The following is a 13,286-nucleotide window of genomic DNA, read 5'->3' as shown; positions in this document are numbered from 1 at the left end:
AGAGAAAAACAAAACAAAACAAAAAACCCCACCAACTATGTAACAGTCTCTGTCCAAACACTGCACACAAACTTCATTTCTTTACTGCATTCAGTCAGGTGTAAAATCACATAGTTATCAAGAACAGAGAAACAATGTACGTGGTACATTTATTATTCATTGCATTTAATTTAAATGTTGCATATAATACATTATTTGTTGCGTTTAAGTTTAATGTCCAACATTAACTATAAATATTTTGTTTATTCATGCCAAACTTCCCAGTCTGGATAGCAATATTCATTATTCACAATGTAGTCAGTCTTCCAAGGTTTAATGTAATTGGTCCTTCACTGCAGTCCACACATTCATAGCAAGTAACACTATGCAGCGGTGGTTCCAAGTTAAGAGTGAAAAATCCTGAATTCAGCCAAGGAAAGCCAAAAATGTTCCTTTTACTTGCCCCTTCCATAGATTTGCAATTTAGACCTCCAGTCTTGGATGAGGTGAGGTCTCATATCAATTTGGTATTTGTTTCAGATCACATGACAGACTGTTAGGGTTTTGACAAGAATGCAAATCCTGCCAGTTTTGAGTTTGTTGACTGAGACAGTGGTTTCTTTGAAGGTGAAGTAGGTTTGCTCTTCTGCACTTTGGAAGGAGTCTCATCATCTTTCTCTTCTGCTCTCTTTCGTTTCTTGTCAGTCTCACCACCATCAGGTTGTGGTGTCTGTGACTTAGCCTTCTGAAGCCATACCTGCCCACATAAGATGCGCTTGGTCAACATCACAGCATAGGATGAAAAGGCATTCATCTTGGGTGAATTCCACAAACACGAAAGCATTGTTAGCTTTACTTTGTGTAGCTAGCAATGTTGTTTTTGTGAATTTTTTGTTGTTGTTCTTCTGCATTCATGGGCTGCAACTCCCACGTTCGCTTGTATGGACACAAGTGGGCTTTTAACCGTTTTTACCCTGCCACGTAGGCAGCCATACTCCGCTTTTGGGGGTGTGAATTTGTTCAAAACTCGATGGTTGCAACTTCTTGCCTAGCACTTACTTTTGTGTCCTTATGAAACTGACAAAACAACAACAAAAACAAAAAAACAAAGAAAGTTTTTCTTAGCTAAATGAAAAATGTATAATTTACAATATATCTTTATAATTAAAATGTGAAAATGCATGAATGGAACAAGACAGCTGAAAATGAGAAGAAGCAAATGAGTAAACTGGCACACAAAAACATGAAAAAGAGAGGAAGTGATATGGTTACCTGTCTTTCCTCTCTGGGCAGAGCCCTGAACTGCTCAGCAGCCAGACGACTGAGTTCATCCTGGGACAGGTCGGGGTGCTCCTCTTGGAGGTCCTCCTGGTTCTCCTGCAGCCACAGCTCAAAGGCACTGGGTGCTCTGAAACACACACTTTGTGCATGGAGATGGTAGCACACATTAGGCCACTGGGACACACATTCTGGGTGCTCTGAAACACACACTTTGTGCATGGAGATGTGGCACACACTGGGCCACACATTCTGGGGGCCCTGAAACACGCTTTGTGCATGGAGACGGTGGCATGCATTAGGCCACTGGGACAAACAATTTGTTGAGACAAGCTACCACAGTGGTAAGATCTGCTATCAACGAACTGGTCTGATGCCTATCTATTGAAACACCATAGAAGGTCACCAAAAACAGCTGTATGGAACAAGTTTGATGAAGTAAACATATCAGCTTTGTTTTTGTGAAATGAAAATTGCACAGCTGTCGCAATCTTTCATGTATAACAGTTGTTTTGTGTGTGTGGGTTTTTTGTGTTGTATATTTCAGTTTAACCTTCTTTCTATCATGGTTTGAAAACTCGAAGATGACTTAAACAGTCTGCTTGTCTACCAATATAGGCTGAAGACATTACTTATCCCAAAGCAAAATAAGGGTTAGCAAAACAAGGATTTCAACATAATCCAAACAACACTATTCTGTATCAACACTTGCTTCTTTTAATGAACTTATCGAATGTTTCAATTCCTAGAAGCTTGTGTAAACTGCCCTTTACAGGTAAAACCCATATAGCTGTTTCCAAGTTCATGTGATAGAAATGTCTTTGCAGAACATACTGCAGAATATCTCCTCTTATGAAGACCAGCTTGTTCATACACAAACAGTTTTCATTTCAGCATCATGACAATGAAAATGTTGTGCTCATAAACACTGAACGTAATCAGTAGCAGTCAGGCTTCTGATTCTGTTGACATGAATTCACCATATGATTAGGTCCAGTAGTTTTGCAGAAAAATAAATCAGTCCAGGTACAGACTACCTGCCTTATGACCTTATGTCAACAATCTTGACACACACTTCCATTCTAAAATATTGGACTGCATCTTGATATTCTATTTCAGTCTACCCACAGACCACTTTGAAGGTTGCTGAAAAACAAAATTTTCAGCCATTTTATGTGGCCAGAATTTAAAGAAAAACTTTTCATTCAGTGGGTCAAGCCAGGTAGATGGTTTAGAAGAAATCACCACCAATGAATACATAAATACAGAATCATTACACTGTCAGTGCGTTGTTTTATCTGAAAACAAAGGCTGCTCACTTTTTGCTGGGCTTGTTTTCAGACTGTTCCACATTAGTGGTGACTGGTGTCGGGGTTTTAGATGCTGGAGAAGTTTCTGACCCACTGCCGGCATTGGAGAAGGCAATCCTGCCCTGCTGAGCTTGCTTTCCCTGTGTCACACAAGGGATAAATGCTATGAAATCATTTGATGTCCAACACATGGTAATGAAGAAGAGATACCTAATTACTTGAAACTGACATTCCATTTGAATTTTCTTGCTCATCAGTAGAATCACCAATCGCTCCACACCTTTCCTTCAATTGTTTAAAACACTAATGAAACAAGTGGCTTTGACATGGTTAAAAAAACAAACCAAACAAACATTCATTCATTCATATGGTTCACTATCAGTTAGTAAAAGGAATAGAAACTAACCTTGACAACAATTTTGCGCTGGCCTCCTTTGCTGTGCTTGATGCTGACGGGCAGAGGGGTGATGACAGGGGTGCGCTCTTTGACAGTTTTCTTCATGCCATCAAACACCTGGCTGCCTTTCATTCCCTGGGCCTCCTTTTCCTGAGTGGATATCTGCACATGCCACAGTTCATTCATGTGTTCTGTAGCACTCTCGCGAAACTGCTACTGAAGAGGCAGAAGAAAATCATATGCTGGTGAGGTAAAAAAGCATAAAATCTTTTCTTGTGCATACCATCTTCATTCTCTTGTACATCATGGAAGCAAAAGTGAACATTGACCAGCTGGGCTTTAAGAAAGATAGACCCCTGGGCTTTGGGACAGATGTGTGTGACAACAAATGTCCAAAGTAGTTGTTTGGAAGAGAGGGTAAAAATTAGAATATCCTTTTTTTATATTTGAAGCTGCATGCAACTGCTCTATTTTCTGGAGTTAATTGGAATATTCCCCAACCCTTTTTAAATTTTGTTTTCTTTTTTCACTGATGGTTTATAGCTATAGATGTGGCACACAGCTGAATGTGAAAATGACTGTTTTCCAATCTCTGTACCGTTAAATTTACTGTTTTCCAATTTCTGTAGCTTTGAATTTCAAACATGAAAGCACCTTTTTACAATCACAAAGGATTTGCCAGCACTAATCTTCCTCTCTTGTAACCACACAATGCAAAGATTGCTGGGAATTGTACTGGTACTTATCAGGTGGATTTGTTTAACCTGTTAAAAACTTTGTTTCAAGTCTTTTCTTCAGTCTTCCTGAATTCAGTGACAATGCATGTGGTGTCTTATATGTCTAAGAGGTAGCTGCCAGTTTTGTTGAGTTTCTTTTTGGACGTGTAGGTGTTTTTCTCAGCAGCTAACCAGGAGTATCAAACCTGATGTGTTCACCCTGGGCAAAACAGCTGTCATTAGCTCTGGTATCCGCATGAAACTGCCTCCTTTGCCAATGCTTGAAAAGAAGCTGACCACTCTTCAAATATTGGATTTCTCTTTTATCTAGTTTAAAAATACCTTAGTTCCTTTATGCAAAAAACTCAACTGTTATTTCAGTTTCCTTCAGTTGCTCACTGTTACTCCTTAATATGAGCTGGCTGAAAAGACAGAACAGTGAAAGTAACAGGTGATGAAAACAGGTCTAACAGTACTTGATATTTTAGCTTACTTGCAGGGTGAGTTTAACTCACTCGCTGCCATTGTCCGCATATGCGGACATCGTCGGAGAAAGCGTTGGATGCCAATGTCCGCATATGCGGACTTGGATTTAAAATGTTCATACTTCATTGCATGCACTAGGTCTTCAGTTCCTCAAATAGTGTTAGAATGTGATGTGGAACATGTTGGTGTACCTTTCTGATGGGTGCAAAAATGCTAAAAAATACACAAAATATGGATACCGCGATCAACATCAAGATGGTGAGTAAATACTTTGAATTTTTGCACACGTATGGAACAACATTCCTTGCATACATATACTAAATATCAATTGTCTGGGTGTTTATTTGGTTTTTTTTTACAATTTTTTCCCATCCTATACAAACCCTGGGTTTTCAGGGATTGGCAAGGGCAAAAACTCTTGGCATGGAGTGAGTTAAAAATAACAACAAAATCAGGTCTAACAGTACTTGACATTTTAGCTTACTTGCAGGGCGAGTTTAAAAATAACAACAAAAACAAAAAGCATCTCACCTTAAATGGATTAGCCCTGCCAAAAGAAGGCTTTTTGGACAACTTCTCTTTTGGCTTGACATTCAGCATGGGGCCTGAAAACAGAACGTACAGTGGCAACATCACCTTGTGCACTGAACAGACATCATTTAGTAATTAAAGATATAATAATTTCTAAAATACAGCATCAATTGATTTTTCTGACTGACCTGGAATTGGTCATTATCTGCTACATGTCACTGTGTGAAGCTGAAGTAAAGTCCTGCGCAGGTCTCTCACCTGAAGGCTTCCTGTCTTCTTCCTCCTCGTCCATGTCCACCTCCTCTCCTTCCTCTTCCTCCTCTCTTCTGGATCCCAGGCTGGACTTGGTGCTCCATTCTGTCTCTGAGTTGTTGTGCCTGCAACACAAGTTGTTTTTACCTTTAAAAAAAACCCCAACCCAACAACAACAACAAAAATGAAAAAAAGAAGTGTAAGCACTTGATAAAGATGAAACAAGTCCTGGAACACTTTCCCCGTTGTAACATGTTCAACGAAAAAGTGTGACAAAAACAGCCATCAAGTTATCACACCTAGCTAGAAATTAGATAATGCCAGTCATGGCTCTTTTGATCAACACCCCAGCTGATCAAACAGAGAAAAGGGTAACATGCCGCATGCAAATTATGAGTGCTGCTGCTACACGGACAACTTTCATCAACGTCAGTGATCAAATAACTTGGGACAACAGAACCTGTATGATATAATACAGCTCTCCAGACCTGTCAGCAGTCTTACCTGGCCTGCAGGTATTCTCTGAAATCCTCCTCCTCCTCTTCCTCCTGTGGCTCCTCCTGCGCCCTCTGCTGGGCCAGTTGGCTGATGCGCTGGGCCAGTTGAAGGTGGCGTTGCCGTGTGGCATACTTGATGGACAGCTGCAGAGTCTGCTCATCGGGCATCATGTCACACACCTCCATGGCCCGGAACTCTCGATCCGACCGGGCAGACAGCTGCACACCACACGTAGTGCACACAGCAGGTAAGTCCACATGCACATTACCTATGCTGGGTTGTATAAGCAATCTTAACATTAGCATCGCTAAGTTCGCATAGCTTTAACAATATCCCTTAGTTATTTGGTCATCATTGTTTACATATGTGTGCTTATAGATGTAGATGCACTGTGGCTCTCCCAACCCACCCGCTTCTCCCCCCTTTTATGAATATATTTTTATAATTATTATTATTTGTAACATGACATTACGACATTATGTAATAATTATATTTTTATATTATTATTATTTGTAACATGACATTATGTAATTATTCTTGTAATATGCCCTCCCTCTCTCTCTCGCCTTTTTCTCCCTTGATCTAAATTCCCTTCCTTTCTCTTTACCTTCCTCTGTGTGTGTGGTTGTCTTCCCTAGGATTTGTCTGTTTAAAATCAAAAGAACAGTGGATGTATGTCGTACAACATCACAAACTTTAATATTTGAACTAATGACATGAGCTTCATTATGTATGCTATGTATATGCATCTTTTTTTTTTCTTGTTCATATGTTACACATGTTGTGTATGCCCAAAACCCCCCCAAAACAACAACAACAAACAAACAAACAACAACAAAAAAACACCTACAAAAAACCCCTTAGTTGAGAGGATTAACATAGGCTTCAGAAAAGTCTTAATGGTAAGCTTACTTCTTCATTTGTGGGCTGCAACTCCCATGTTCACCTGTATTTTCATGCAGTGGTTTTACATGTGTGACTGTTTTGACCCCTGCCATGTGGGCAGTCATTTTCTGTTTTTAAGTAGGTGCATGCCAGGTATGTTCTCATTTCCATAGGCCACCGAACACTGATACAGATTACAAGATCTTTAATGTGTGTATTTGATTTTCTGCATGCGTGTACGTACAGAGGGTTTCCGACACTAGTAGTTCTGCATATCTGCTGACATGGGAGATCGGAAAAATCTCCACCCTTTAGCCCACCAGGCTCCATGACTAGGAATCAAACCTGGGACCCTAAGACTGAAAGTCCACTTGGCTGTATGCTAAGCTAACTTAGGGCTGCTAAGAATGCTTATGCGTCCTGCCCCAGACTGGATTTATGTTACTCATTATCACCAAGACTATCATGCCTTTCAGTTATAGAGAATATCTTTCCTTCTTTATTGAGAACAGCTGCAGGCTGCCTTCCCTTTCATCAGTCCCTCAGAACAGCTGCACTCCACCTTGATCACCAAGGTCAGCATTCAAACCAGACTACATGTTATCTTGTCTGTAACTTTCAATGGACATGTAACGAGAGAAGAAATAAGATGATAAAGACAACCAAATGGAATTGGGGAAATATTTGTCACAAAATCTTCAGGTTTGAATACTAGTCCTAAGTGATGCTGCCCCTGGGATCCCCAAGGGGTGGGATGAAAGGGAGAGAGAGGCAGCATACAGCATCCTTACAGCAAACAGCTTCATGAGGGCTTCTTGTGCTGGCCTCAGCAGCTCTGTGAGTGAGCTGTCGTCCATGACCACTCCCTCCTCAGACAACCGTTTCAGGTGCTGGGCGAACAGTTTGCTGCGAAGGTATTGTTCCTGCAAACAGTTAACCACCAACAGGTTGCATATCATGCTAACATTTTGGCTGATCTATTTTCCATAACATTTGTGTTCAAGCCATGTTGTATATAGATGAGGGGAAGAACACAAACATCAATAAGCGCATGCGTGTATATATATATATATATATATATACACACACAAAAGAGCTTTTAAGCAGAAATGATTGGGAAAAAAATGTAAGAAAAACAATACAAAAAAATATGAATGTCTGAAAGACAGATTTTCAGTGATAGTTCTATATCTTTTAATGTCAACAATGTAAACTCTTCATTAACCCAATTACTGATTATTTTCTGACGATCCAGGAATTTTCTCAAACCCTTTTAGGAGTTAATTATTTACATTAAACTGTTGACAAAAATCATAACAAAGCCTTTTCTTTACCATAAAATGCTACCTGTGTCTATTTCTGGACTGAATTGCATAATCAAGTGCATATCAGTTCTAAGTTTGCTTACAGTGAGGAATGTTCCTTAGTCTATAGAATTAGCATAGGAAAATTCTTAATGCTAAGCAAACATAGTGCTACTAAAAGTTGCTTGTGCACCCAGGCCCTGATCTGTCATGAAAGTAAAACAAAACCTCACTTCATACTGGCTCTTCTCAGTGTCTGCCTCACACAGTGCCAGGCGGAAGGGCAACACAGTGACGGCCGGCCGAGGTAACGTTGCAGGATAGCGAGATCCCTTGCAAGGGATACATCTGTCAACATACAATATTTTGACTAACAGAGATAAAACGAAGTTCAGCAGTAAATCAGAAACAACACAGTGGATTTCTGGTTTCAGTCTGTGACTGCTGCTTTACCTCAGTGGTTACATGTAAAACTTTCAGAAGTTTGAGGCTTTCCAAATTTTCCAGCAATCTGATTTCAGCCTATTTAGTATGCAGAAAATGCCTACAAATAAAAGATTCAAAGAAAATAAATGAATAATTTTAAAAATCCCCCAGAGATTCTGGAATCATATACTTTTTTTTATTGTTGGGCTACAACCAGCTGTAAGCACTGAATTTGGAGCAGATCTAACATGCCTGTGGAACACTGAGTTTCTGACAACCCACAGTGTGCTTTTCGCATGTCCAGTTCACCAAGGCAGACAGAAATTATCTTTGCTGTAACCTTGACCTTTCATCAAGTGTTCTTGGTAAACTGGAAAGTACTCACTTTTGAGAAAACTTTCTTCTGCCTGTCTACGTCAAGGAATGTTGAAGTCTGTCTAAGAGTTCTGATAAATAAAACTGCTTTTGGGACCTTGTAAAATTGTATTGTGTAGTGTATTACTCTTTTGCCACAACAGATTTCTTTGTGTGAAATTCAGGCTGCTCTACCAAGGGAGGGCTACAGTGAGAGTGCCATCCCCTTTTTTTCTGCCTGAAAGAGTACTGGTTTTTCTGTCAGAATGCGTTCTTCTACAGAATGTTCCCAGAATGTTGTAGTGGGCTCTTTTATGTACCCTAAGTGCATGCTACATGCAGGACCTCTGTTTATAGTCACCTCTGATTGGCAAAGGTCAAGATCAAAACTGTCCATTTTCGATTGTAAATACATTTTTCCTGTTCATAAAGTGATGGGGGGAAATGCAAAGGAAAAAAATAAACAAAGAAATCTAAATAAAATAAGAAACTGATATTGATTGTTTACAGGAATTCAGCAAATCTGCCATCATGATAGAATAGCTACACTACCAGTATACATGCTACACTGTCAGTAGGCTCTTCTCACCTCAACTGCTGAGGATTCTCGTTCACTCCAACAATCCAGTAATGGTCAGACTTTCCTTTCAACTGGAAAAAAAAATCATTATCTCTTTTACAGAGAGCACATTATGCTAAAAAGATTTGGAAGATGGTCACTTGAAATGAAAACCAATACTTGTGTAATTTTCAAATGTATACACAGGACAATCTTTCATAAGATGTATAACATATTAGTGTTATCAAACTTTGAGCATATGTATGTGTGTAGTTGTATCCCTTTAAGGGTTTGCATGCATGTGTGTTTTTGAGTGTGCTGATGTGCACATGTAAATATCTGCTTGTAAGAAAGCTTAATGACTGATTCAGGGATTTTTCTTTCTTTCATCATTTCAAGTACTTCTACCATTCCAAGAAACGAACCATCATTAAAAAAAAAAAAAAGAAGAAAAAAATTATTTAAAAAAACCACAAAAAAAACAAACTGACTTGTTCACGAGTGTCAGCGACCTGTGTCCATGTTGCAGCCAGCCCCACGTTCATCATCCTCACGATGCCCTCACTGTCCATGGTGAAGGGAGTCCCCTCTGCTGAAAATCTGACACACCACAAAACAACTTGTCTTGTTGGATCAAGGGACATCACTACTGCAAACCAACATGTCGTGCTGGATCAAGGGAACATCCCTAGCACATCAGTTATTGGCAAGGACTGAAGATCATCCACAATGGAAATAAACCAAGTCCATGGGATGGATGAATCCCTGTTAGAGTGCAGGGCCGGTGTCTTCTGGAGCGTAGAATGCACCAACAAATTTTGAATCATTGACATACCTGTTGTTTTACACACTTCAGTGAAAAAAAAAATCTCCAAGGACTGCAAGAAAAATGTTCATTAAGAAATCTGTATTTTAAAAAAAGCATAAAAAAAGAAGAAGAAGAAAAAAAAAAAAAAAGTAACAGGTTTCACAAAAATAATGATAAATTTATTCAATAAATTCTACATTTACACACAAAAACACTGGTTGGTTAATGTAACTAACTGCTTAGACAAAGATCAAAACACCAAAACATTATCTGCAAGCTATACTCTGATGGTCTAACAGTTTAAAACAGCAAGGAAGTGTTGAACATTCCCATGGCTAAATCTTTTGGCCAGTGGGATTTTATAAACCACCTTTAAAAATTCACACAATTAATCCGTTTCTGATCTCAAAGAAAAAAAAAAGTAATGCAGGCAGAAACCCATGACAAAAACATTACCAATTTTAGCTACATGAATCCCCAAATCTCGGCTCACATCTAGTGGATGACAGAAGAGAAAGAAGGGGCGCCACAGCTTACCCAGCCCAACTAAGGGTGGATTGTGGAGAGAGAGGAAGAAGAGTTCCTTCTGCTGACCGCTTCTGCCCCTTGATGGTCAGTGTTGTGCAAGCCATGTTCTGGTCTCCTGGTATGCCTGAAACAGTACACCAAGCCAAGGTTACATGAAACAGTACACACCAGCACACCTGAACCAGTACAACAACCCACAGAAACCTGAAATAGTACACAAAGCCAGATATGCCTGAAACGGTACACCAAGCAAGGGCTACCCAAAACCATGCATACCAGGACACCTGAACCACTACAACTAACCTCTGAAACCTGAAAAAGAACACAAAAGCCAGGAATGTCTGTAACAGTACACCAAGCAAGGGCTGTCTAAAACAGTGCACTTGAGGATACATAAAACAGTGCCAGGAACATATGGAACAATATGCATCAGGAGTAGCTCAAACTAGCGTAAATCAGGGCAACTGAAACAGCAAGCAAAGGACCTGAAATATATCAAGGCCAGGATGCTGGAAACAACAAACCACACCGGGATACCCGATGCAGTACTTCAAGCCAAGGACACATAAACAGAAGACTTTTAACCATCAACTATGGAGGCCCCCTCCCCTATAAACTTTCTGAGTTTACATCATATCATCGTCCTTTTTCTTTCAAACACCTGAGTCCTGCAATGAAAGAAAACTGTTTGCTTGCCATAAATGTTCATGGTTGACAGATCTGCTTACCCATGCCAGCATGGTAGATGGCCATGAGCCGCTGGCGGTGCCCTGTGAGACACACCACAGGTCCAGGCAAGGTGAAGGTGGACAGCTGAACGCCGCCCACGGTGAACAGTCGCACGTTACGACACGATGTTACTGCTGCCACCCAGCCCTCTCCTGCTGCTACAGCCTGTTGTCACAGTCACTTCGTTAGGATCAGGGGTTCCAGCATACACAACAACATGTACACATGGCACTCATTCACACTGCAACTGAACTGCTGAGCATTAAAAAAAATATATATATATACAGGTGGACATTATGTCATTAGCTGGGAAAGACTGGGGCGAGAAAAAAAAAAAGGGCAGGAATACCGCTGGAGGAACAACTGAAACTCTTTCACTGCCTACTGGCATATCGGAATTGTCTCTGAAGCCATTGTCATGCTCTTCTATTTGGAGGTGGCTTAGGATGTTCCATCTGATGTTCATGTATTTGCTGAACATAAATGAAGTTTGAAAATCACAATATACATTTCCTCGATGCACTGTTTTATACATAGCACTGTCAACAGTAAATGCTTGTTGAGGCATACCAAACTCTGATCAGGCTTCAGCAGCGACAACAACGAAAACAACTTTGATGAAATACGGACTGAAGGCAGGTTGAATGCAAACATACTTTCCCCCTCAAAGTTTCACAGGAGGACTCTGACCTACCCGGATAACCTCGCCATCGGGCATGGTGGTGCTCCACTCCTTGGCACTGTCCCAGGATCCAAAGTGCATACACAACAGTTTGCTGCACAGCCACACACAATACATCACCAGCGTCAGCAAACAATTAATGCCAAAAGTCGTCGATCGTGCACTGATCATATCCTGAACAAAAGCTATTCATTTTCAGTAAGCAAGTACAGAGAATTCACCTTCTATACCAGGACAATCACAGATGTCTGTTATTTCTATTCCTTGCAAAAAAAAAAAAAAAAGAGATAATATTTTGTTCTTGTCGTTTCTAACTATCAACTACGTGACAGGGGAGTGGCTTGAGTTGCTTCCCAAGCCATTCAATGGAAGTATAATTATACTCTGGTTTTTAGCTCAGGATTAAGAGTTTTGGTTCTGACTGAATTTGAAGTTTGGATACGGTCAGTTTCAGTTTTTGCTTACTTTTTGCTAGTTTCCACTGATTCTGTTTCGATCTACAGCAAGGCACTCCAAAACCTTGAAATGTAGCAGTCTAGCTTACCAAATAGTAGACTTTTCTCAAGATTTCATCAGTTCATGTACACAGGGCATGAATGTCAAAAGCATGTATTCTTATTTGGAATGAAAAGAAAGCAACACACCTTTTAAAGCTACAGTGACATTCTGCTGTGTGAAAATGTGCTCATACCTTACATTCAGTGCTTCATAAGACGGGCATGAGATGAAGCCAATCATTTAACAAGTTGTAACAGAAAGGATCAGGAGGGCAGGAGAGCAAGAGAAGAAGACAGCATGAGAAAATGAGAAGGAAGATCCAGCGTACAGCTGAAATCTTGCAGTACCTCTTTGATTCTTCATCACTGGCAGTGGCCAGGACCACAGCCTCAGGCGACAGATCAGCCATGGTGTAGTCACTGGTGTTTGTGATGTGCATGGCATGGTGGGTTGCCGTGTCGTGGAATTCAATGTCGATGGAGTTCTCGTCCTCCGTGTTATACTGTCTTATGATGCCAACACTGTTCCATTTCTGTCAACAACATGCACCGCAACATTTTACTGCATTATCAATGAAGAGAAAAACACTAATCCCCGAGCTTTTCAGGACAGCATTTAGGTTTAAAAACAAAACAAAAGAAACCTGGAAGACTGTAACCAAGTTTAATGACAAATCAAACCATGCCAACCAGTCTTGAGTCAGGACATATATTCTTCACATTTAATGTTCCCATAATTCCTTGCCTTAAAAAACAACAACAAAAAAACAGGTACAGTATGACTGCTAGTACCATTTACAGATTATTCAATAGCCACCATATCACCAAAGACCACTTGTGTGATATAAAAGCGTGTGGGAACCAAGCCCACAAACTACCATAAATCTGCTGCTCAGGTGTACAGGGGTGGATCCTGGCTGGAAAGCTTTCTGCAGGGGAGTGGGTTTGAATCCCTCCACCACAATCGGCGCCACTGGTGTGGAGGTTGTGGCAGCTGGTGCCTCCTCTCCTGGCTTGGCTCCCCAGATGGAGTCTGTCAAACAAGTTCATGGAGTCAGTGGCTTGTT

At 40.4% G+C, this 13,286-nt stretch overlaps 1 protein-coding gene across 1 annotated transcript in view; it reads right to left on the bottom strand.

Moving 5' to 3' along the window:
- Positions 1–113: 113 nt before the first annotated feature.
- The window catches only part of LOC143281634 (WD repeat and HMG-box DNA-binding protein 1-like), a 31,718-nt gene continuing 18,545 nt past the window's right edge, over positions 114–13,286 (bottom strand). The window contains exons 12-27 of the mRNA XM_076586881.1: positions 13,098–13,252; positions 12,568–12,752; positions 11,735–11,816; positions 11,040–11,205; positions 10,321–10,435; positions 9,467–9,575; positions 9,006–9,067; positions 7,870–7,984; positions 7,124–7,255; positions 5,454–5,665; positions 4,956–5,074; positions 4,698–4,771; positions 2,974–3,126; positions 2,577–2,707; positions 1,252–1,387; positions 114–736 (exon numbers count right to left, since the gene is read on the bottom strand). Coding sequence (XP_076442996.1) covers positions 536–736; positions 1,252–1,387; positions 2,577–2,707; positions 2,974–3,126; positions 4,698–4,771; positions 4,956–5,074; positions 5,454–5,665; positions 7,124–7,255; positions 7,870–7,984; positions 9,006–9,067; positions 9,467–9,575; positions 10,321–10,435; positions 11,040–11,205; positions 11,735–11,816; positions 12,568–12,752; positions 13,098–13,252 — 2,147 coding nt within the window. The 3' untranslated portion in view covers positions 114–535. The remainder of the gene's footprint in view (positions 737–1,251; positions 1,388–2,576; positions 2,708–2,973; positions 3,127–4,697; positions 4,772–4,955; positions 5,075–5,453; positions 5,666–7,123; positions 7,256–7,869; positions 7,985–9,005; positions 9,068–9,466; positions 9,576–10,320; positions 10,436–11,039; positions 11,206–11,734; positions 11,817–12,567; positions 12,753–13,097; positions 13,253–13,286) is intronic.

This window comes from Babylonia areolata, chromosome 4 (assembly GCF_041734735.1).
Source record: "Babylonia areolata isolate BAREFJ2019XMU chromosome 4, ASM4173473v1, whole genome shotgun sequence".
In the NCBI taxonomy this organism is placed as follows: domain Eukaryota; kingdom Metazoa; phylum Mollusca; class Gastropoda; order Neogastropoda; family Buccinidae; genus Babylonia; species Babylonia areolata.
Note: the sequence above shows the minus strand (reverse complement) of the source record. Positions and strands in the feature narration are given on the sequence as shown.